At 60.4% G+C, this 21,771-nt stretch overlaps 2 protein-coding genes across 2 annotated transcripts; both read left to right on the top strand.

The window, feature by feature from the left end:
• Positions 1-1,232: 1,232 nt before the first annotated feature.
• On the top strand, positions 1,233-4,428 carry NPM3 (nucleophosmin/nucleoplasmin 3). Its single transcript, XM_035547775.2, has 6 exons — positions 1,233-1,350; positions 2,626-2,711; positions 2,917-3,036; positions 3,439-3,532; positions 3,627-3,747; positions 3,869-4,428. The coding sequence occupies exons 1-5, from the start codon at positions 1,317-1,319 to the stop codon at positions 3,728-3,730; spliced, it is 438 nt and encodes a 145-aa protein (XP_035403668.1). The 5' UTR covers positions 1,233-1,316; the 3' UTR covers positions 3,731-3,747; positions 3,869-4,428.
• Positions 4,429-13,216: 8,788 nt separating this feature from the next.
• On the top strand, positions 13,217-20,631 carry FGF8 (fibroblast growth factor 8). Its single transcript, XM_035547817.1, has 5 exons — positions 13,217-13,248; positions 13,368-13,404; positions 15,449-15,629; positions 19,419-19,525; positions 20,344-20,631. Exons 1-5 carry the CDS (start codon positions 13,217-13,219, stop codon positions 20,629-20,631), a joined length of 645 nt encoding a protein of 214 aa, XP_035403710.1.
• The last annotated feature ends 1,140 nt before the right edge of the window (positions 20,632-21,771 follow it).

Below are 21,771 nucleotides of genomic sequence, written 5' to 3'. Positions count from 1 at the left end.
GAGCAGGTGAGGCTTTTGCTGCCAGTAACTTGTGCTCTCAGACGTTCAGCTGGCACTGCGGTAGTGTTAAAGAAAATGTACGGGGGAGTGGGTGGATCCCAGTAGTGCTTCCACTTGCCTTTCAGTGTTGAGCGGTTGGGAAGCTGTTATAAACACAGGCACCTCTGCTCCCTCTATTGCTGCATCCTCTGTCCCAGAGGGGAGTCGCATTTTCCTTACTCCTTGATGTGTCCTGGACATAAAAGGTGGGCTTCGGTAGACACTGAAGGAAAGAAAAGCTGCGCGTGTACGCCTTGCGAATCTCATCTCAGCCTAGGAGCCAGGATTGATCTTGATGTTGCACTGGGAACTTTTCCTTTAAGGGAACGTGAACCAGATTTTTCCTTGCCTCCTTTGCTCCGGGACAGCACATGTATCTGCTGTGTGTGCTGCAGCCAGATGGCTGCGGGAGCCGCTGCGGGAGCGAGCGAGTTCAAAGGCGTCCAAGGTGCGCTTGTGTAACGCTTGTCTTTTTCCGGGCCTTGATTCAGCTCTTCAGAGCTTCTGTCATGTTGTTGTTGAATCGGCTCCAGCTGGAGCAGTGCGAATGGCAGGCTGGTGGAGGTCTCCTCTGCAGTGGGAGCAGGGCCAGCTTCTGACCGAGAATGCGGCGTGAGCTCGCCCCATTAAAGGGATCTGTTTCAATGCAGTTTCTGCCCCCAAAACGTGGAGGGGGGGCTGCTCTGGTCCTCTGCTCCCTGGGCTGGGTGCTGAAGAAGGACATTGCCTTCCCTTCCTCTGCAGGCGGAGGCTGGTGTACTGCACGCAGTCCATGGGGTCTGAGATCAAGCAGTAGAGATGAGCTGTGCCCCCTCCCTTTGCTCCCCTTGCACTGGTGTTTCTCGCCCCCAAGGTGACTTTTGGGCTGTTCCCCACCCTTGCCATTTAGGATCCTGTCCCCTTCCCCTGTCCCCCATCTCCTCCCTACCCCCCAGAAAAACTCTTCTACCAGGAAAAGCCATTAGGATCCCCCTGGGCTAATAACCCTTCGCCTTTTATTGCGAGGAAACGAAACCCCCGAAGAAACCCTATAAATGCGGCATTTCACCGGGTACAGCAGCGCGCTGCCCTCAGCCCTTCTGGGACGCCCCGGGCGCTCCCCTGCCACCAGAGGGGACAGGAGGGGAGCGGAGGGGACAGTCCCTTCCCTCGGCAGCCGCTGGGTGCCGCCTCTGAAGGTTTTGGGGGGTGTGGGGGCGGGCACGGGGCGGTGCATCCCGGCACGGCTCAGCTCGGCTCGGCTCGGCTCTGCCCGCCCCACTCCCTGCGCCGCGCACATGGAGCCGCACGGAGCCGGCAGCGTCCTCTTCGGTGAGGGGCACCGGGGGGGCTTTGGGGGGGGGGGGTAATAAATGGGATGGGGGGAGGGGGCAGGAGATTTTGGGGAGGTTTGGGGGAAAGTTAGCAAGCGGGTCGGAGGCGGGGGAGCACGTGGGGGAGGAATGGATTTTTTTATGGGGGGGACACGTGGGGGGTAAAAAAGCAGGGCTGGGGACAGCGGGGGCGCACGGAGAGCGCTGGGGAGGGCCACGTGTGGAGCCGGGACGGGGCACGCGTGTAGGGCCGGGGGGGCACCGGGCACGTGGCGGCGATAGGGGGCCCTCCTCCTGTTCCATACTCTTCCGCTTCCATGCTCTTCTTCGCCCTCCTCCTCCTCCTCTTCCTCCCCCTTCCCCCCCCCCTCCGTGCCCCTGCCGCTCTCCAGGCTGCGCGCACGTGTCCGGCGCCGTTCGCAGCCCAAAGCACCTCGGCAAACGCTTGCACTGCAAAGTGGGGCAGCCCCCGAGGCTTTCCTGCACCTGGGTTTCGTTCCTTGCCCCCGTGAGCAGGATTAGGGCCGGGGCTCGCCCCGAGCTGTTTGCCGAGGCTCGTGCCTCTCTCTCCGCTGGAAATGCCGTGCCTGGTGCGCAGGGCTCGGCTCCACGTTTTTCCCCTCTGCTTCACATTGGTGAATCATCCTGCAACAAGCAAGCACGCCCAGGGTGCTCTGCCTGCCCTTCCTCGCCACGGCTGGCTGAATCCTGACCGTAAGAGCTCAGGACGTAATTTTGCCTCTCCCTTCTTTTTGCAGCTCTTTGGACACGCACATAATAAAACGTCTCGGGACTCCTGCTGCCACCTCCCAGCACCCTGCCCCCTCGGGTTGTTCCTTACCTCTCACGTTTCTTCCTCGATGTCTTTGCCTCTACCTCCAGCTTTTCCCTAGAGCAAAACTTCGCTGATGTTGGGCAGAGCAGAGTATTTCCGTCTGCTGCCTCCCTCCCTACCTAAGGGAGGGCGACCTGGCTCTGCTGCGCTCTGGAGGGGACGAGCCTCGTTCTGTGTAGTTTTGGGGGCCTAAAGTGCCCCTGGGCACTGTTTCACAGCAGCCCATTTTGGGGACACCAAGATTTGTCCCTGTAGGGTATTGAGGTGGGTGCACAGTGCTCGGGGTCACTTCATCCTGGAGCCATCAGAGAGCAAAGCGTATCAGGGACACCACGAGCTTGTCCGCCCAGGGCTGGGGCTCACCCTGGGGACACTTTGCATGAGCTCTTTTGCCGTGTAATCCTCGCTTCAGCTTGTTTGTCTTCTGCTTCCATCCAGGCTGTGAGCTGACTGCCAGTACCAAATCCTACACGTTTCAGGTGGATGAGGAAGATGACTCTGACCACGTCTTGGCCCTGTCTGTGGTAAGAGAGATGAGAACAAACCCCAGGAGCTGGCAGCCAGCTTGTGCCGTGGTGCAGCAGGGGTTCACGTCCCTTGCTTTGTGTAGCAGCACCTCACCTCGCGTGGCAGCTGGGCCGGAGCATTGCTGCGGGTCATTTATCCCCTGGAGGGCCCCGGCTGTGTCTCCTGGGGGAGCAGTACCCAGGATTTCCATTCCCCACCCAGGTCTGCCTCACGGATGGTGCCAAGGACGAGTGCAACGTGGTGGAGGTGGTCGGGCGAAACCACGAGAACCAGGAGATCGCTGTGCCCGTGGCCAACCTGAAGTTGTCGTGCCAGCCCTTGGTAAGAGGTGGTTTTGAAGGCTCAGATGGGAGAGCTGCAGGGAATTAGGCATCTCTGGGTGTCTGTAGGCCTTTCCACAAGGATTCTGCCTGTGAGCTGCTCTGCAGCTCGCGGGGAAATGCCCTGGTAGCCTTGGCCTGGCTGCAGGTGCCCCCAGAGCCTCCCTGTGTGGGTACGTGCTGCTGCCCAGCTCTGTGGGGTCAGCCCTGGCCCCAGACCACCCTCCCAGCCCCTGCATCTCTGGGGTAGCCTCACAGGGTTGAGGCCACGGGCTCTGCCTATTGCCTGGGCAGGCAGGGGTGGTGTGAGAAGGACGCAGCCTGCTGGCTGAGCGCCCTGCGGGGGCGCACGGGGTGCTCTGCTTCTGGCCTCTGCCCCTAACTTGGCTCCATCTCTTCACAGCTGAGCCTGGACAACTTCAAGCTGCAGCCCCCGGTGACTTTCCGCCTGGCAGCGGGCTCCGGCCCTGTGCACCTCGCCGGCTGGCACCAGATCAGTAAGGGCTCGTGTCTGGGGAGAGGCCAGGGAGGAGCAAGGGCCAAAGACCCCCCCCCATCCTGGTGGGTAACAGAGCTCTTTGTGTGTCCCAGCGCACAGGGAAGACATTTCCTTTGAGGAGGACGACGAGGACATGTCTGAGGAGGAGGAGGTTGATCCCATCGTGCCAGCCAAGAAGGAGCGGAGGAAGCAGTAAGGGTGGCTCCGGGCGAGGTGAGGGGCTGGGCAGCCCTGCAGCAGGGTCCTGGCGGGGGGGTGCTGCCCTGCCACGGGGGGGCTGTGCAGTGGGACCCCCTGCAGGAGGCTGCTGCTTTCAGTCTGCTTCTTCCCCCAGGTGCTCGCTGAGACTTCCTCCTGGATGACTTTTACCTCGGACACCTCTTGCCAGGACCTCAACGTTTGCTGCTTTTTTTTTTTTTTTTTAGTACTATTGTTTTTTTCTGTTGGACCTTTTTTGGGAGCGGTGAGCTCCCAACACTGGGGTGTCTTCTTCCCTACATCCCTAGGAGGCTGATCCCAACCCCAGACGGGTGCTGCTGGTACATCCCCTCTCCCTGTCCCTCTGCTGGGAGCTGGGGATGGTGGAGGTGCTCCTTGCCCTGTGCCTTTTTGCTGCCCTGGACCTCTGCTCTGTGCACCTGGCTCTGAAATGCCCAGTCCTGGCCCCTTCCCCAGCAGCTGGACGTAGAGCCAGAGGCAGTTTCACTGATTCTCGGCTGCTTTTCTGTACTCACACCTTGTTTTTATACACTTGGAAGTGTGGAACCGGGGCCCAGGCTGCACCCTCACCTGCGGGCTGGGAGCTCAGGGCCTGCCTGTGATTTGGAGGGGGGTTGTGGGTCAACCTGCTCTGTAAGGAACCGTTTTTACACTGAATAAAGGTCTCAGGTGTCAGGTCTGGTGGCTTGGCAGGTTCCTCCCATGCTCAGGGCGGTGGGAGATGCTCCTCCGTGTCCCCCTGCTTCCCGGGGAGCTGTTGCGGATGCAGAGCACCCACCAAGGGCTCGGGATCTCCACTCTGCCCCATGAGCTCTGCAGCCGGGGTACCAAGGGGCAGGGGCTGAGCTGGTCAGGGCCCCAGCTCCATATGTGCTCCACCTGAGTGCTGTCCTCATGAGGTGGTGGGAATCCTCACCCCAGGTCCTGCTCTCCTCACCCCAGCAGCATCCCGGGGAGAGATGAAACTCCAGCGCCTGCACAGCATGGGGCTGAGCTTTGCTAGGGAGCCCCGTCATGGTTAGGGGGATTTGGAGCTCCCTGTGCTTTGGCTAGTGGGCACCTCACACCCCTGGGGGCTGGCAGCCCAGCTGGTCTTGTCCTAAGGGTTTCTCTACTGGTTTCCTCGCGTCCCTGTCCCTGGGGCAATGCCTGTCCCAAGTTCTTGTTTGCTGCTGGCCCTGAGAAACACCACGCCCTTTGCAGCCATGCTGCTGGCCTTTTTGGTACAGCTCCACTTGGACAGCGAGTTTCTTGGGCTGGTAGGAAATCTTCCAGGGCGGGTCCTTTGCTCCTGCTCCATCCTGGGTTATGAGTGGGGCCGTTCCTCTCCTCCAGGACCCGTGCAGCTCCCTCCCCATCCCTCACCCCTGTTTCCTCCTGGCCCCAAACACCCCTTGACCAGACCAGAGGGAAACCGCGCTCACCCCAGCCCTCCGGGACAAGGGGACACTGGGGTGACGCTGGTCCCTGCCAGGGGGGCACGGTGGGGGTCTGGGTGCGTGTATGGGGCCGAGGAGGTGGCGGGGGCTGCCGGGTCCCTCTTGGGGACCGCTAGGTGGCAGGCGGGCAGCGCGGTGCCTCTGTCCCTTGCAGAGGGGCCGGGCAGCCCCTGGGATGCTCAGGGAGGTGACATGTCCCTGCGGAACCACCCTGCTCCCCTGGAGCTGTCCCAGCAACAGTTTTTGCCAGGGTATGGGGTGCCTGGGGCTGGAGGTCCATACCTAAAAGCGCTGCCAAGAAATTAAGTTGCCCTGGGGAGGTTTGCGGGGAGCGGGGGGATTTGGCAGCCTTGCTGGCTGAAGGGATGTAGGTTTTTTTCTCCCCGAGGGCTGTGTGTGTGTTTGTGGGGTGCAGGCACAGGCAGCGTGTCGGTGCCCTGTGTTCATAGTGCAGGAGGGGAGTTTGGGAGGGGAACGGAGCTCTGGCTGTGCCCGTGTAGGGTCAGGATGGTGCCCAGCCCCTGCCAGGGCTGGTGCGCACAGGACCTTATAGAAGCCTGCATGGGGTCTGCAGACCTGCCCGGTTACAAACCCCCAGTCTGCGCCCCGGCATCCCCACCGCCCCGTGGCAGCGAGCTCCCCAGGCTGGTGATGCTGGGCAGGGTGCTGGGGTGTAGCAGGGGCAGGGGGTGACATGGGACAAAGCTTTGGAGCTGGGGCTGTCTGGCCAAGCCGGTCACAGGGATGGGGAGGATGGATTCAGGGCTTGGAATCGGGGCCCATAAGGGTATGGGTACAGCCAGGGTTGCATCCAAGGCACTTTGCAGAGAGGTGAGCGGCTCTCCCAGCTCCTGCACCACTGCCAGGGGTGCTCTCAGTGCTTTTGGGACATTTGCCCCCCTCTCCCCAGCCATGTCCCAGCCTCGATGTGCTCGGAGGTGAGTGCTGGGAGGGGGGACGCGCTCGCACACGGCGCTTGATGGGGAAGGATGGGATTACAGGGGTCACGCTAGGTGAGCAGCTTCCTTCGCCGAGCTGATGGTATCAAAGCAGGTGCCCCCGGCTGCAAATACCTTGGGCAAACAAACAGGGCTGCCTGAGAGCAGGTGAGCTCGGGCATGGTCAGGCTGGGGGGGTATCGGGGGGAGCAGGAGGATTGGGGTGCACACGGGGCTCCTGGTGTGAGGGCTGCGTTGTTTTGCATGGGGTGGGGGGAAAATAAGGGTGTATGTGTATATATATGGGGTGTGGGTAAGGGTGTGGGGTCCAGAGCTTCTCCACGGGGTGGTAGAGGTGCTGGTGCCCTGGGAGCCAAATGATGCCCCGGGAACTAAATGATGCCCCAAAAGCAGATGGCTGTAGGGTCTCTCTGGGCTCTGAGCATCCTTCTTTTTTGCTGCATTTCAGGGCTCTGCATGCTGACATCTCAGGGGATGGATCCCTCCCTGCTCTGGCAGCACCGGGCACCCCGGCACTGTCCAAACCACGCAGCAGTGACACGGCCACGGCACGGCCACGCCGTGCCGGCAGGCAGTGCTGTGACACACCGGGTGTGCGAGCACCAGGGCCGTGCACCCACACTCTGGCCCTCCTGGAGCAGCCTGCTGTGCTCGGAGAGGGGTTTGGGGTGGCTGTGTTGAGCCAGCCCATGGGACTCCCTCGTTTCAGGGGTCAAGTTTGAGTTGACTTTCAGGGATGGAGGAGAGGGATGGGGAGCTGCTCTGCTGATCACGGCCTGGGAGAGGTTTTCCTTGCTGTGCCCCAGCTCTTCTCGCCCCCCCAGATGTTCTCACATTTGCAGGCAGCCCCCGGCTGGCCGGGAGGCGCAGCTGTGGCCGTGCTGTAGGTGGGGCTGGTCCCCTGCTCCATGAGCGCTCCGCTTCTGCTCCCGCTTCCCGAGGGCGAGCAGGGGCAGCGCCGCTTCCCTCCGCAACCGGGAGAGGCTGCAACCCATCGCCACCGCCTTACGGCGAGCCAAATGCCCCGGGTGCGCTGTGTGGGAGCAGCCCTGTCTGCTGGAGAGGCCAAAATTCAGGGCTGGGGTCGTTTTGGTGCTTGGTTGTGGGCTGGAGGGTCTCCGTGCCCCCAGGAGGGGACAGGGCTCCTCCAGCTGCCGCGTGTGCAGCAGGTTCCCACCGGGTTTGTCTGGGTGCTCGCAGGGTGTGAGAGCTGGTCAGCGTCTCTGCTTGCGTGGGGACGTGTCCCCAGCCTCACGAGGGGAGCTGTGTGTTTGCAGAGTTAGGGCCGGGACACCCGTGGCTTTATGGGCTGCAGCAGGAGGTGCTGGGGGCGCACGGGGCAGCGCCTGGGGGATGCTGGAGCAGGGCTCGTGCCATGAGATGGGGCCAAACCCGTAACACCTAAAGTTAAAGGTGAACCCCATTGGGCAGAGTTAGAGAGTCGTGGTCCATAGCTGCTGCCACGTTACAGAAACGTCCAGGGCTCTTCCCCGTGACAGCTCGGGCACTGCCCCACCACGCCGTCCCCTCCTGCATCCCACTGAAGCCAGCTGCGCATCCAGGCAGCGACAGCAGCTTTGCTCCCGACAGCCACGGCCCAGATACCCTGGGGTCACAGGTGCCCTGCCCTTCGACCCCTCCGTGGCACAAGTCCAATCGCTGCGGGCTGGGACGTCCCTGATGCTGGCAGGGCTGTCACCGCGCTTCCCTGCCAGGGCTGGTGGCAGCCGTGGGGACAGGGGGTGCCTGGAGCAGCGGGGCTGTGCCCCGGGGGGATATAAGGTGTGCTGGTGGGACCCTCCTGTGCGGTCCCCTGATCCCAGCCCCGCTGGTGGCAGCCCCTGAATGGGCAGGATTTGGCCTCCGTGGTGCCCTTGGTGGCTCTGCACTGGTGCTGTGGGGGCTCTCTGGAGGAATGGGCTTGGATAAGGGGGTTTGGGGCAGGTCCTTGGGGCTGGCCCAGGGCACAGCAGGTGCGGTGGGAGCGTGCCCACCTCGCTGCTCCTTTGGGGTTCGCTCTCACGGGCCCCACCACATCCCCCCCTTCCCCCACGCGGGGGTGCCCGGGGCTGGATCCCCAGGACAGGGTCAGGACGAGCGGTGTCTCCGCCGGGCTGGGATGTCAAAGGGGCCATAACCCTGGTGTTTTGCAAACTCCTGGGGTCAGCAGTTCAGCTGCCACTGACACAGGGGCCTGGAGACACACACGGGCATTTTGGGTGGATGCTGTAAGCAAACAAACGGAGGTAGAGTTACAGCCGGCCGACAGCCCCCCGGCCACCGCTGTTAGCTTTAGGCTTAGGCCCTAAGCACCCGTAGGCACCGGGGCTGGGTGCAGGCTTCCTCTTCCCAGGAGGACCCAACCCCAAGCCAAATCCCCTGGTGCTGCAGGCTGGGAGCTGGGCAGCAAAGGGCTGGCATTTTGGGGTTCTGGCTCAGCTCCTGGGTGGCCAGGGGAGCCCCTCCAGCACCCAGCCTGGCTTTGAGCCCCGTCCCAGCCCTGCCTGGTGCTGCAGACCATGGGGATGGTGCTGGGCGAGTTGTGCCAGCCGGGGATGCCTTGGGACCGGGTTCTGGAGAGGCTCTTTGGTCTGTGCAAGGTGGGGAGGAATGGGGTGGAAGTGAGCAAACACCATGTGTGCACATCCTCATCCATGTCTCCACGCGTGTTACCCCTTTCCCATGCAGATGTGCCGTGGCCATTCCAGGTCAGGCTGCTCGTTTACCAGCCCCTGCCACACACAGAGCAGATCTGCCCCAAAATGCCTGATTTGGGGCTTAAATTACTCAGGGCTGGGGATGCCGTCTTCTCCCTGAGTTGATCCCACATGAACTGCCCTTGCTGGGAGCAGCTTTGCTGCTGGCTGGTCTAGCTCAAGCCCAGCTGTGGGACTGACGTGCACCTTTCCTGGGCTGGATGGCCATGAAAGGTCTCTTTCCTTTCAGGTGTGTGTGGTCTGGGGGTCTGTCTCCCCATCACTGCCCTCCACAGGGCTCCTGGATACTCTCAGCTCTTTACCCGTCTATAGGAGGATGGCATATAGGAGTCATCTACAGGAGGATGACAGAGCCAATATTGTCACCAGTGCTTCCACGAGCACGTTTCCAGAAAGCTGCTGGGCAGGAGGTGGCGAAATCATCTCCAAAGGGCAGAGGCAAGAACCCATTTCTTGAAAAAAAGCCATGCAAGCAGGCTGACAGAGGGACCTAACGGGGCCACGGCACCCTGGCCGGTCCTACACAGGGCTGGGTGCAGCTCCAGGGGGCTGAGCACGGGGCTATTCCCCTGGCCCAGCGTTCCCACCACTTACAAACCATTCCTCAGCCCTTTTCCTAGTAATTGAATAGAGAGGAGAAGGAATTGTGAGCGGGCTCTATCTCCCCTCCCCGCTCCTGGTTTGCCCCGGGGCGGCCCCGGCGCTGTGGGTAGCGCAGACAAGGTCATTCCCATGTAACACATCCTGGGGGGCTTCGGCCCAGTTCCTTCCCTTTGGGGGGAGGCCGGGTTAATGGTGAGCGGTGGGATCGCCCCGGGGCTGCTCCGCACTGCTCAGCCATGCAGGAGCTGCTGCTGCCTCCGCAACGCCCCATTAATGCCGCGTGGGATCAGCGGGCAGGGGGCTCGGGCTGGGCAGGGTAAGAGTGCCGGGGCTGGCGTCCCTCTGGCTTTTATGGGAAGACTCCGTGTGCTTTGGGGTGGTTTATGGCCAAGCATCCTCCAGACTTGGCTGTAAAGTATTGCAAACTCCTGGTTTCCATGAATTTTGGCTCTCCATCAAGTGGTGTCGGAGGGGAGGGAGATGCTCAGGTACAGGGTTCTGGTGTCCTCGTCTGCATGAAATCAGACATCAGCCCCATCCTGCCCTCACCCTGCTGGTGCCGTCCCTCTGTCCCCTTTCAGAGAGCTGCTCTGCACTCTCTCCAAGCCCACCGTGCCTGCAGGGAGGAGCTCTGCTCGCCCTCGGGCTGGCTCCGTGTTGGGATGCTCCCCCGCAGGTGCTGCTCCTCTGCTGGTCAGGATTAGTGCTGTGGTCCGTGTCCCTGCTCGGGCAGGGATGGAAGGGACCAGGGGGCTCAACTCAGCCTGCAAGGGAGCTGATCAACAGGCTGATTCCTTTCTGTTCCCTTGCACAGAAAGAAACCTTTCCAAATACGCTTTTTTAAAACCTAAAAAGACAAAGAAGTAGGTGTGAGGGGGCTCCTTCTTCACAAGTGACCCTAGGGTGGGCTGGGAAGCACTGAGGGCAGGAGGCAAATCCTTCTACCTGGGCACCTGCCATCCCTGGTGGCCGTGAGCCCAGCACCCTCGGTGCTGCCCACCCCAGCTGCCCTCACCATCCTGCTGTGCCCCTCACCTGCCCAAAGGTGGGAAGGATGGGGCCGTGGAGGCCTTGGCCCTGCTCCCGGTCCGCTGGCAGGAGCAGGAGCATCGTCTGTCATCCCGTGTCAGCACAAGTGCGGCTGCCCCCCGGTGATCCCGTGCCGGCCCGATTTTACGGCCACAGCTGGCACTTGAGGCTGTTTGCCGAGGGCAGGGGGCACACACGGAGCTGTCAGCTCCCGGCCGCCCCTGACCCCCTTCGGGACACTGTAAATCTCCCGGTTTGAGGCAGCCGGGGCTGTTCTGGACACGGCACTGTCGTGCACATCGTGTTGTGCAGGCTGGCACGTGGCCTGGCCCCGCACCCACTGGGGCTAAAACAGGGGTGGCCGCTGGTGACCACGAGCAGCGTCTGGGAAAGAGATGCTGTGTCTGAACCCCTTTCATTTTTATGCATAAAAAAGTAAGTGTTTTTTTTTTTAATTTATTTTTTATTTTTTACCTTAGAGCATCAGGAATATCTCATGCTCTCTGCTCCGGTTTTGCCTGGTGCTCCCTAGACAGACAGATTTATGGGCACGGGAGCTGCCTCACCGCACCCCAGCACATCAGTTTGATGGCTTTTCTCCCGAATGTCTGCTGGACTGGTGAGCTGAGCCTGTGGAAGCCCTCTTCTGCTTCACCGAGCATTTTCCGTACCAATCCTGCCTGTTCTGGTGGTGCTCCTGGTGTCTGCCAGGTAAACGCAGGCTCTGCCCAAGACTTTTTTAATCTTTTACACCAAGAAACAGGGAATTAAATGTGCAAGAGGCTGATTCTCTGGGAAATCTGGGGTAGAATGAGGCGGCTACCCGCCCTATAACCCTGCACACTGCTAGGTCTGATGATCCTGATGTAGGGATTTTTTCCTCCATCATCTCTGTGGGGCCAGCCTGGCGATGGGGGCTGCCTGCCCTCAGTGCCCTCTGCCTGGCCGCGGGGTGCTGGGCAAGAGTGGATGAGCCCCAGGCACCTGGCCCCCCTGGGACATCCACTAAGATGGCTGTAGGCGGCATTTTGGGGTGAAACACCGAGTGTGTGGTGGGTTTGTGGTGTGGGTGCACGTGGGGTTGGGGTGCCCAAGCAAGGGGAAACCCACAAGCTGGATGTCGGCGTGCACGAGAGAGAGAAAAGCGTTTTGTGAGTGTGGTGGGAGAGTGCCTACGCGTGCGGGGCGTCTGGGGGATGAGTGTGCAAAGAGGGGCGTGCAAAGGGCCGTGTGGGTCCACGCCGAGCGCGGGTGGGAAGGCTGCGTGTGCGTCGAGGGGTGCGTGGAGGGCTGGGGGTGCGCTGTGTGTGTGCATGGACACGAGTGGGTGCGGGGAGCGTGCACACGTGTGCGGGGGGCTGCATGCGTGTGCGGGAGGGCCGTGCACAAGCGCGCGTGTGTGTGTGCGTGTGTGTGCGCGCGCTGTCACTCAGAGGCCGGCTGCCGGGAGCTGCCTTCCCAGCGGCGGCAGATAGCGCTGATTGCTGATTCGAGGAAACAAAATAGCAATTGTAATTATGGGCTCTGATAAGATAAAGGAAGGAGCGGGGAGCTCGGGGACAGGCAGCGGGGCCCGGCCGGCAAATTAGCGGCTGTCACTCAGCACCGAGCGAGGCGGCGCCGCTCCCCGACGACCCCCGGCCAGGTACCCGGCCCCGGGGGCCGCCCGCCCGCTGCAGCCCCCGCCCCGGTGCGCTACAGGTGGCGGGGCCGGGAGCTGCCGCCGGGGCTCGGCGGCACAATGCAACCCTCGGAGGCCCTGCCCGGGCTGTGGGGCTGAGCCCCGGCCCCCCGTGGCCCCCCCCACCTCCGCCGGCCCTAGGGTTGTCCGGTGCCCGCAGCAGGTAAGAGCCCCGGGGGGATGCTCGGGGGGGGAGGGGGGTCCCGCTGCTCCGCTACCCCCGGCTGCGTTATTTGCTCAGCCTCTCGAAACTCCTGTCCCCCCCCTCCTCAATCCCTCCCCACCTCCATCCGACCCCCCCCCCCCGGTCCCGTCCGTCCCCTCCCTCCCCTCCTTCCCTCCCTCCCTCCGCCCCGGTAATCCTTTTAATGTCTGGCACGTCCAGCGAGAGGGCTCGCCCGCTCGGCCCCAATCCACAAGGCGCTGCTGAGCGGTGGTGTCCCCAGCGGGGAAAACCCTCCGGGCTTCCATCTTCTCCCCCCCCACCCCCCCACCAGCCCTTAAGCCCCCATTTTACAGATGGGGAAACTGAGGCACGGCGCGGGGACGGCAGCCCGCAGGCGGCTGCTCCCGTAGCGCCGGCTCCGAGCAGCCCGGAGCCCCCCCGCCTCGGCAGGTACCGCCGGGGGGGGGTCCCCCTGCGGCTGCCGCCCCCCCCCCGAGGGCCGCCCCCCGGGAGCTCCGTGCCCGCCCCCCCCCGGGACCTCGGGGCCGCCTCCCGGGGCGGCAGCGGGACGGGACGGGACGGGACGGGGGGCGGGGGGGGGGCTCCCCTCGGTGGGGTCGGGGAAGGAGGGGGGGGCCGTCGGCCGTGAGCCCCCGGGGGCTGGGAGGGCGGACGGGTGGGCTTTTCCCCTCTGTAGCCGCTTGTGCCCTCCTTTCCTCGGGGCGAGGAGGACGCGCCGGCAGGGCGAGAGGAGGCGAGGAGCCGAGGCAGCGCCGCGCCCCCCTTGGCCCCCCCCCGGGTCCCCCCGCCCCAAAACGGGCGCTCCCCGCCGCCGGGTCCCGGGCTCCCGGCCCCGCACCGGCTCCGCGATGGACCCCTGCTCCTCGCTCTTCAGCTACGTGTGAGTACCGGCAGCATCCAGCCTCCCTCCTGTCCCCCCCCCCCCGGGACCCGCAGCCCCCCGGCTCACACCTCTCTCCTGCTTTCTGTCCGTGTCCCGTCCCCCCCCCCCCCCTCCAGGTTAATGCACTTGTTCGTCCTCTGCCTGCAAGCCCAGGTAAGCGCCCGCTTCGCCGCCGGCTTTGTTTCGTGTGTGTGTGTGTGTCCCCCCCTCCATCCCGGGGGTCCGGGGGTGCCCCGAGGCCGCCGCGCGGCGCCCCGGGCTCGGGAGGGAGGGAGGAGGGAGGGAAGGAAGGAAGGAGGGAGAGGGAGGGCTGGAGGAGGAACACTTTAAAACCCCGGAGACAAAAGTCGCCCGGCTGTAAAAAGCCGAGGCCGGGCGGCTGCCCGCGGGGGGAGCCCCCCAGGCTGCGAAACGAGGGGCAGGAGGGGCGAGCTGCCAGGCAGGGAGCACCCCGGGGCTCAAGGGATCACGCGCTGTTATTTTTTAAGTAGCTTTGGGTGCCGGGTTTTCCCCTTCCCTTCCTCTACATCGCACCGTGGATCCCCCTTTCCTCTTGTCGTGGGTTGTTTTTCTACGCCGCTTCACCTAAAAAAAAGTAAAGCGGAATTAAAAAGAAGGGGGGGGGGGGGGAAAGCTGTTTCCTTACTAAAAAGCGTAGGTTTTGATCCAGCTTAAAATTGTCAGACTGTAGCATCGCTGGTTTGTATCGCCAGAGACAGAAGTGTCACGAGCAGATTAAACAGCCCGGGCAGAGCTTGTGCAACACCCGCGTAGCAGTGGGTGCATCGCTGGGAGCGGTGCGTCCCCAAACCGGGGCGAAGCCCCCCCTTCCCCACACATCACAGGTGCAGAAGCTTTTTGGAAACGCTCTTTAAGCTCCTCTTTTTATTTTGCTGGGAGCTCGGGGGGTGGGGGGGGTGGGGGGAAATCGAGTTTCCAGCCCAAACGCAAAGGGAACCAGGCGCTGGGAGTGTGCAGTTGTGTAAAAACATAGCTGTAATATTTTGGAGTATGAGATGGAGACCAAATAGCGGCATGGCTAATGACCTCTCCTCCACATGGTACCCTCATCAGAGCCGGGAGAGAATCCCGCTGCATTATCCAAACGCCGTCTATAGGAAACACACATGCACGCACAGCAGCAGAGGGAGAGAGCTGACATTGTCAAGGGGAGATATCTATATAAAGGCAGCTCGGGGAGAGCGACGGCTTCTGCTTTTATTGGTTTTTTCTGTTGTTGAAGACAGGAGGAAATCTTCCCATTTGACGTGGGGGTGGCGGGGGGTAGTCCCTGCCTTCTGATGTTGAAAGGAGCCATCTCCCAACATTTGCTCAGAATACATCTTTATAAATGTCACGGAGCAGCGAAACTTTCCAGACTTAAAAGAGGGATTTGAGACGAGGGGGGAAAGGACTCCTGTGCAAGCTCGGAGCCAGGAGCTGAGGGGGGGAGCGGGTTTGGCTGCTCCTGAAAATCATTTAAAGCCCGGGAGCAGCAGCAGCAGCAGGGCTGGTGGCTCTGGAGGGGACAGGCTCGGCGTGCCGGGGCTGGGGACAGCGATGCGCCAGCACGGGCAGCGTGTCAGGGTCCCGGGGGTCTCATGCCACCAAATGCTCAGGCTGGGGCACGGTTTCCTTGCACCTTGTAGCTCTCTGCCTTATGCGCGGGTTTTGTGTTTAAATTGCTCAGTGAATGAGGCGCTTGGGAGCAAATAAAGAGCCTGGCACCCGGAAGAAAGGCAGTTGTTGAAAGAGCTGGGGCAGCGGCTGGGGTACGTGTGCCGGGTGCTCCTGTGGAGGTGATGAAGGTGTGGGGATCTCTCGGTCCCTCGGGGGCGTGATCCAGTGCCCATCCTGCACATTTCCCCCGGGACCCCTCCAGCACCCAGCCTTGATGCTCATCTCAGGGACCCCGGTGCCAGCTGGGACCCCCTGCGTCCCGGGGAGGCCTTTGGGGTTGCCAAGCCCCGTCATGTTCCCGAGTCACCTGCACCTCTTAGGGCACGGCTGGAGGGGTCCTGGCTCTGTAGGGCCACCGTGTCCCGCTGCTTCTCCTTTGCTGGCGCAGGAGGCACCGCTGCCGTCCTGCCTCCACGAAGCCCGGCGGGCAGCCACGAGCGATCTTTGCTCAGCCCATTCGCCCCTCTGAGGAGTAGAGATTATAATGGTGTGTCGTATATTTTTTAATTTCCTAAAGGTAACTGTTCAGTCCCCACCTAATTTTACACAGCATGTGAGGGAGCAGAGCCTGGTGACAGATCAGCTGAGCCGGCGGCTCGTCCGTACCTACCAGCTGTACAGCAGGACCAGCGGGAAGCATGTGCAGATCTTGGACAACAAGAAAATCAATGCGATGGCAGAGGATGGGGACGTGCACGGTAAGGACGCGCGGTGGGGGCGGGCAGCCGGGGAGGTGTCCGCCGCGCAGCGCGGCAATTGATGATTTCCGACCTGTTCGTTAGCCAGAAATCATTAAAATCATTCAGCTTGCGGGGGCTCGTGGAGGGAAAACACAGGGGTCAGTGCTCAGCGGCTGGAGGACTCGAGGTGAGGGCACGTTCCCCGTGCCGAGGGAGGGGAGCGGAGCTTGCAGGATGGGCTCCGCTTGCTTCTGCCTGCTCGGTTGCGCCGCGCACCTGACTCGGAGAGCTCGGCGTGCCGCTTGCTGAGCTGCAAAAGATGTTTCAGCACGGGGCTGGGAGTCTCCGAGACTTCTGTTTGGAAAAGAAATAGAAAGAAAAGTTAAAAGGAGAAAAGAGGGAGGGGGGAGAAAAAAAGAAAAAGGTGAACTGCTGCTCCAGAAACCTGCCCTGAATTAGAGCTGCCCCAAGTGGAGTTTTCCTGACGTGACCCCCCCATGCCTCCCCTTCCAAAGCAAATCCCGAGCGCAGGGTCAGCGAGGCAGTTGGCTGCCGGTGAGGAGAAGGCAAAGCGGGGGGCTCTGCGATTTCCAGAGCCTGAGCTGTGCCTGTCCCCTCTGCCACCGTGCCAGCCCTGGTACCCCATACCCAAAAGCTCTGGCACCCTGGGGAAGAGGGACTGGTCCTGAAGGCGAAATGCTTTGGCTGCGTGTGCCAGTGACACACGGGGACGGCCAAACACTGCACAGGTCAGTAGTGGTGTCCCCGTGCTGCCGTGGCCCCGGCTGTGCTCTATGGGGGCAGCCCAGGGGCCGTGGACCTGATCCTGGACCCTCTGCAGGCAGGAGGCGCCTGCGTTTGCGTGCACTGTAGGCAGGAATCACAACTGTTGTTCTTTGGTATTAGCAGCAATTTCCCTTTCTTGCTTGGGGAGATTAGTAGAAGTACTTTTCTTCCTTCCCCTTCTCTATTTTTTTTTCCCTTTTGCTCTGGCTGCAAATTTCACGCTGAACTTTTCACAGTTTGAGCAAAGCTCGGGCTCCCCCGTACAGCGTTCGTCTTCCAAACGAATTATTCCCACCCTAGAGCAGCCCTGGATTGAAAGGGCGTTAGCTAATTTCCCAAGCAGAAGGATGAGAAAAAAAAAAAAAACAAAAAACCAAAACCGTCGTCTTGTTTCAGATCTGTAATGCCTGGGCTTTGAGAGGCAGCTCGTGCATACTGAAATAACGACCAGGTTTAAATAAGGCCAGGAGGAGGGGACTAGCGGTGGCTCGAAAAACTCTATTAAAACGTAATAAAAAAAGGTTAAGCATTTGAAGAGCGAAGGAGGAAAATGAAGACTGATCTAAAACAGAAAGAGAACAAGCAGTTTTTCAGATGTAACATTTTAAAGGAGTTGCAAGTCTGTAAATGTTAAAATAGAGGTTCAGGATTGTTCTATATGAATCTCTAGGGAGGCCCCCATGTCTGGAAGAACTATTAAAACGCTTCTTACTTTCACCTTTTTTAACATTTCCTGAATACTTTCTCCTCTTCGCAGTCCAGTTGGGGGATCAAGTGTGTCTCGCTGCATTTTTTCAGCATTTACGTAGCCACTTTCCCTTCAAAGTTTTAGCATGAAACATAATTTTACTGGGATAAATCTGTCACTTAAGCGAAAGAATAGAGTTGAAAATGTTAAGCTCCGCTCCCCTCCAGAAGGAGGGGGGGGAAGGTCTCCCCAAAAATGCTATTCAGAAACCCACCTCTGAAGAAAGGAGCCCCCCTCCCCAAGCCCCTTCATTCTTCTTATTTTTTTCTCTAATTTTTTGGGGTGGGCGTGTAGAAGGGGTTGATTTATTTTTGCGGCTGACCCCTTTCCCCACGCTGACGTTTTTACAGCCGGCTTCACATCCAGTCCTGCGGTTCCCCGTTATATGTCTTAATTGTCGATATTTGATTGACTTCTTTTCATTCCGAGCGGAGGCGGCCGGGCTGTCCCTCTGGGGCTGCGACCGCGGCACTGCGAGCCTTGCCGCTGCCTTCCCCCCGGGTCTGTAGGGTTTTTCTCCGTGCTTGGGGCCGTGCGGGTGCCGGTGGCAGGTTGTTCTAGTCCTCCAGGCTGTGGCGGGGCGGCGATCCCAGGCGGTGGCCGTAAATCACGGCTGCCTTTTGAGACGAGGCCGGGAGGGAAGCAGCGCGCATCCATCGCCCGAGCGCGTTTTGTGCCTGCTGGGGCCGAGGCCTCCCCGCTCCCTCCCTCCTCCTCCTCCTCCGTCCCTCCCTCCCCGCTCTTTCTATCTCTTGGAGAGAGAGAGCAGAGAAAAATCAATGCTCCTCAAACCTTCTACTGCCTCCCGGATCAATTCTTCCCCCCCTTTTCCCCAATATGGATAAATCGGGGTCCCTGTCTCAGCGGTTCGTTTACGGAGCTGCGGCTCCGCTGGCCGGTTTGGGGACGGTCCCTCCGGGTGCTGAGCTGTGCTGGTGTGGGCTGAGGCTGTCTCTTCCCAAATTTCTCTGCTCTGAGCACAACCTGTGCCTGGCTGGGGGTGTGGAACAGAGTGCAGGGCAGTTTGGGGATGGGATTTTCTGTAGGATGACGGGGGTGAAGTCCCCACTCTCAGTGCCATTGACCCCAGCAGCACCCGTGATGCGAGGGAGGCGGGATCAGGGCATCGCAGAGAGAGGGGCAGCAGTTTGTGTCTGGTCCTGGAGCATGGTTTAGGCTCGGTTTGGCATTTGCGTGCCCGCAGCCTGCATTTGCCATTCAAAAGCATCCCCCTACAAAACCACCTGCTGCCCTCTGGGGCTGGGCACTGCTGGGAGAGCCGAGCACCATGGGGTGGGGACGAGAGCGGGCTGGACCGTGGCCCTGTGGAGCTGAACAGCCCCTGGGCAGAGGTTGGAGAGCAGAAATGAGGCACTTAGCCATGGCCCTGTGAGGTGCCATGTGCTTAGGGGCCCTGCAGACTGTGCTCGGGTTACCTTGCTGAATTGGGTGCACGGGAGCAGGTGCTGATGCTCGGCAGGACCTGATGTCGGTGAGATCTTTGGTGGTGGGATGGGACAGTCCCAGCTGGCTTTTCATGGGGAAATCTTTGGTGCTTGGCGCAGTACAGCCCTGCTGAGGTGTGAGCAGGTAGCTGCTGTCATACTCAGGGCTTGCCCCTGGTCTCTCTGTGAGCAGAGCTGGCTGGGGGGCTGTGGCACCAGGGCTGGGGGAAGGATGCCCCGTCCCCATCCTCCCCCTTCCCCGGGGACGGGTGGGCTCCGAGGCTCGTGTTCCCAGGGCGGAGGCAGGAGGGAAGGTGACAGGTCTATTTATAGGCGGCCCATCGACCCGGCGATTTGCATAGCTCCTTCGGAAGTCAATCGATGCCTCCATTAAAAAAACTGAGACCAAATCAATATGCCCTCTCGACTCGCGCAAAGGTGAAAGGCATTAAAAGGATGGCCGTACCCTTCACGCCCCCCCCCCCCCCCCCCGCCAGCTGCAAAGTCACTGCTCCTCCTGCAGCCCTGGCCCGGCAGAAAGGCGCAGAGCGGTGTCCCCGTGGGCTGGGGACAGCTGGCAGCGTGCCGTGCAGGGCAGCTGGCTTGTCCCCTGCTTGTCACCGTGTGCCCTGATCCCAGCTGGGACACCGCTGGGGTACCCGAGCTGCGGAGCCACGCGGAGCTGGGCGAGGCAGAGCTGCTCCTGCACGGCTCTGGGCGACAAAGTGACGTGACCAAGGTCACGCAGGGACACTGTAGCAGGGCAGGAGGCTGGCATGGCTGGGCTCTCCATCCCTGTGACCACCCCCCCATTTCTTTCCTCCCCAGCCAAGCTCATCGTGGAGACCGACACCTTCGGGAGCCGCGTGCGCATCAAGGGGGCGGCCACGGGTTTCTACATCTGCATGAACAAGAAGGGGAAGCTGATCGGCAAGGTAGGGGGCTGGCACCCAACCCCCAGGGATGGGGGTGTCCTGGGGCTTGGTTTTAGGGGACGGGGGATGAGGCACCCCGCAGCCCAGGCGGGTGAGAAGGGGCGGGCAGGTGCCGTGTGGGGCGCATTCCTTGTATCTCCCCGAACAAATAGGCGGGTTGCTGGGCTATTCTCCCCGATTACATGGTACAAGGGTCGGGAATGTTGAGATGCTCCGCGGGGCAGGCTGCTTAGTCACGGTCCCTCCGAGCTGCCGCGCTCCCTCCCTGGGGCGGAGGGGTCTGGGTGGGGGGAAAAATCCCCGTGGGGCAGTGATTCTCTGCGAGGGTTTTCCCTCCCTTGGGGCCGTGGGATGTGGGTCCTCTCCCTGGTCCTGGTGCTGTGTGTAACGTGGAGGAGCTTGGCCTCCAGCTGCCACCAGCATCCGTGGGCATTGTCCCCATGGACCACGTGCTGTCCTCCCTCATTGTCCCTACTGTTCTGGGTGGGATGGGGTGGGATGGGTGGCTGCACTGCCACAGAAATGGAGAGTTTGCTCCCAGTTGCTGGCAGGGGAAGCCAGCTGGTGGCAGGGATGGAGGCAGGATGTCAGCGGGCAAATATCCCCTGGTGTGCACAAGGGGTTGAAGCATTGGATGAGCCACGCACAGGGGCTCGCAGCCTGGTGCTGGCATCGCGCTGGGGATAGCTTTGGGCCAGCTCTGACCTGTAGGAGAGGTGGGCAATGAGCTCTGAGCCCCCCACAAGCACCAAAACCCGAGCTGGGGTGGCGAGGAACCCCGTTTGCTGAACCCCCCCGTCCCCTTCTGTCCCGCGCAGAGCAACGGCAAAGGCAAGGACTGCGTCTTCACGGAGATCGTCCTGGAGAACAACTACACGGCGCTGCAGAACGCCAAGTACGAGGGCTGGTACATGGCCTTCACCCGCAAGGGCCGCCCGCGCAAGGGCTCCAAGACCCGGCAGCACCAGCGTGAGGTGCACTTCATGAAGCGGCTCCCCAAGGGCCACCAGACCACCGAGCCCCACCGGCGCTTCGAGTTCCTCAACTACCCCTTCAACCGCAGGAGCAAAAGGACTAGAAACTCCAGCTCCAAGGCTGGCCCTTGACTTGCCAAGCCCTGAGGACTCTGCTTAAGAGCTTGGTGGACTTAACCCGTAGAGACTTTTCCTATGCGGTTATTAAAAAACCAAACACAACAGGGGATGGGGGGAGGATTAAAAAAAAAAATAATTACCTGAGGTAGTTGTTGATAATTTGGGGGGGTGGTTTTGTTTTTACAAAAAAAAAAAAAGGCAAAAAAAAAAGAGGCTCTATTTTTGTACTCCAACTTGAAAAGAGATGGAACATTCAGAGACTGGTGAAGGGGGGGAAGAGCCCTTCGCTTAGCAGTGGTCTAGTCTGTTTGGGGTCGTGTTTTGTTCTGTAATTTTTTTTTGTAGCTCTAGGGGGAAAGGAGAGGAAAAAAATCACCATTTAAAGCAAACAAGCAAAAAAAAAAAAAAACAAAAACAAAAAACCAGGAAATCCAAACGTGGGAGCAACGTGCTACCTAAATGAACTGAGTGGATGCTTGACGGAGAGGATGGAGAAGTCGGAAAACGATGGGGAGGGGATGTGTCGGAGGCGAGGACCCACGGGTCCATTCCAGCTCCTTCCCAGCACCGCTTGGTTTTGTCCTTGGGAGCAGTTGGGGGTGATGGACACCTCACAGAAAGTCCCGGACCGACTGGTAACTCTTGCCCCCCAGAGCATCTCTGGATTTTTTATAATTTTCCTTTTTTTCCTGAACTACTACGGTGAGGCAGCAGGCGATGGCTGCTGTGGAGCAGGCTGGTGGTATCTTTTTTTTTTTTTTCCATGAGGAAAACGTGAAACTTTTTTCTGTTTATTTTTTTAATAAGATGGATGTTTTCGTCTAATTAAAAAAGTTTACAAATTGCTGTGGAGCCATTTCAGGCTGGTTTTGTTGTAACACTCGGTTTGTGGCTGATGCTTCCATTTCCAACTGTCTCTTCCAGGTGTGCTCTCTGAGAAACACTGCCACTCTTTTTTTTTTTTTTTTTTTTTCCCCTGGGAAATGAGAGGTTTTCCGTAAAAATTTCTGTGTTGACAGAATCCTAGCTCTCTTATTTAGAAAAAAAACAAGGGAAACATTAAATCCCTTGAGTGAGCATCCCCAGCCAGCCCTGCTCTGCACATGCTGCCCTGGGACCATGCCTCTCTCCAAAGGGTTAAAGCAATTATTC

This window comes from Cygnus atratus, chromosome 7 (genome assembly GCF_013377495.2).
Source record: "Cygnus atratus isolate AKBS03 ecotype Queensland, Australia chromosome 7, CAtr_DNAZoo_HiC_assembly, whole genome shotgun sequence".
NCBI classification, from domain to species: domain Eukaryota; kingdom Metazoa; phylum Chordata; class Aves; order Anseriformes; family Anatidae; genus Cygnus; species Cygnus atratus.
This window is presented reverse-complemented; position numbering and strand designations above follow the sequence as displayed.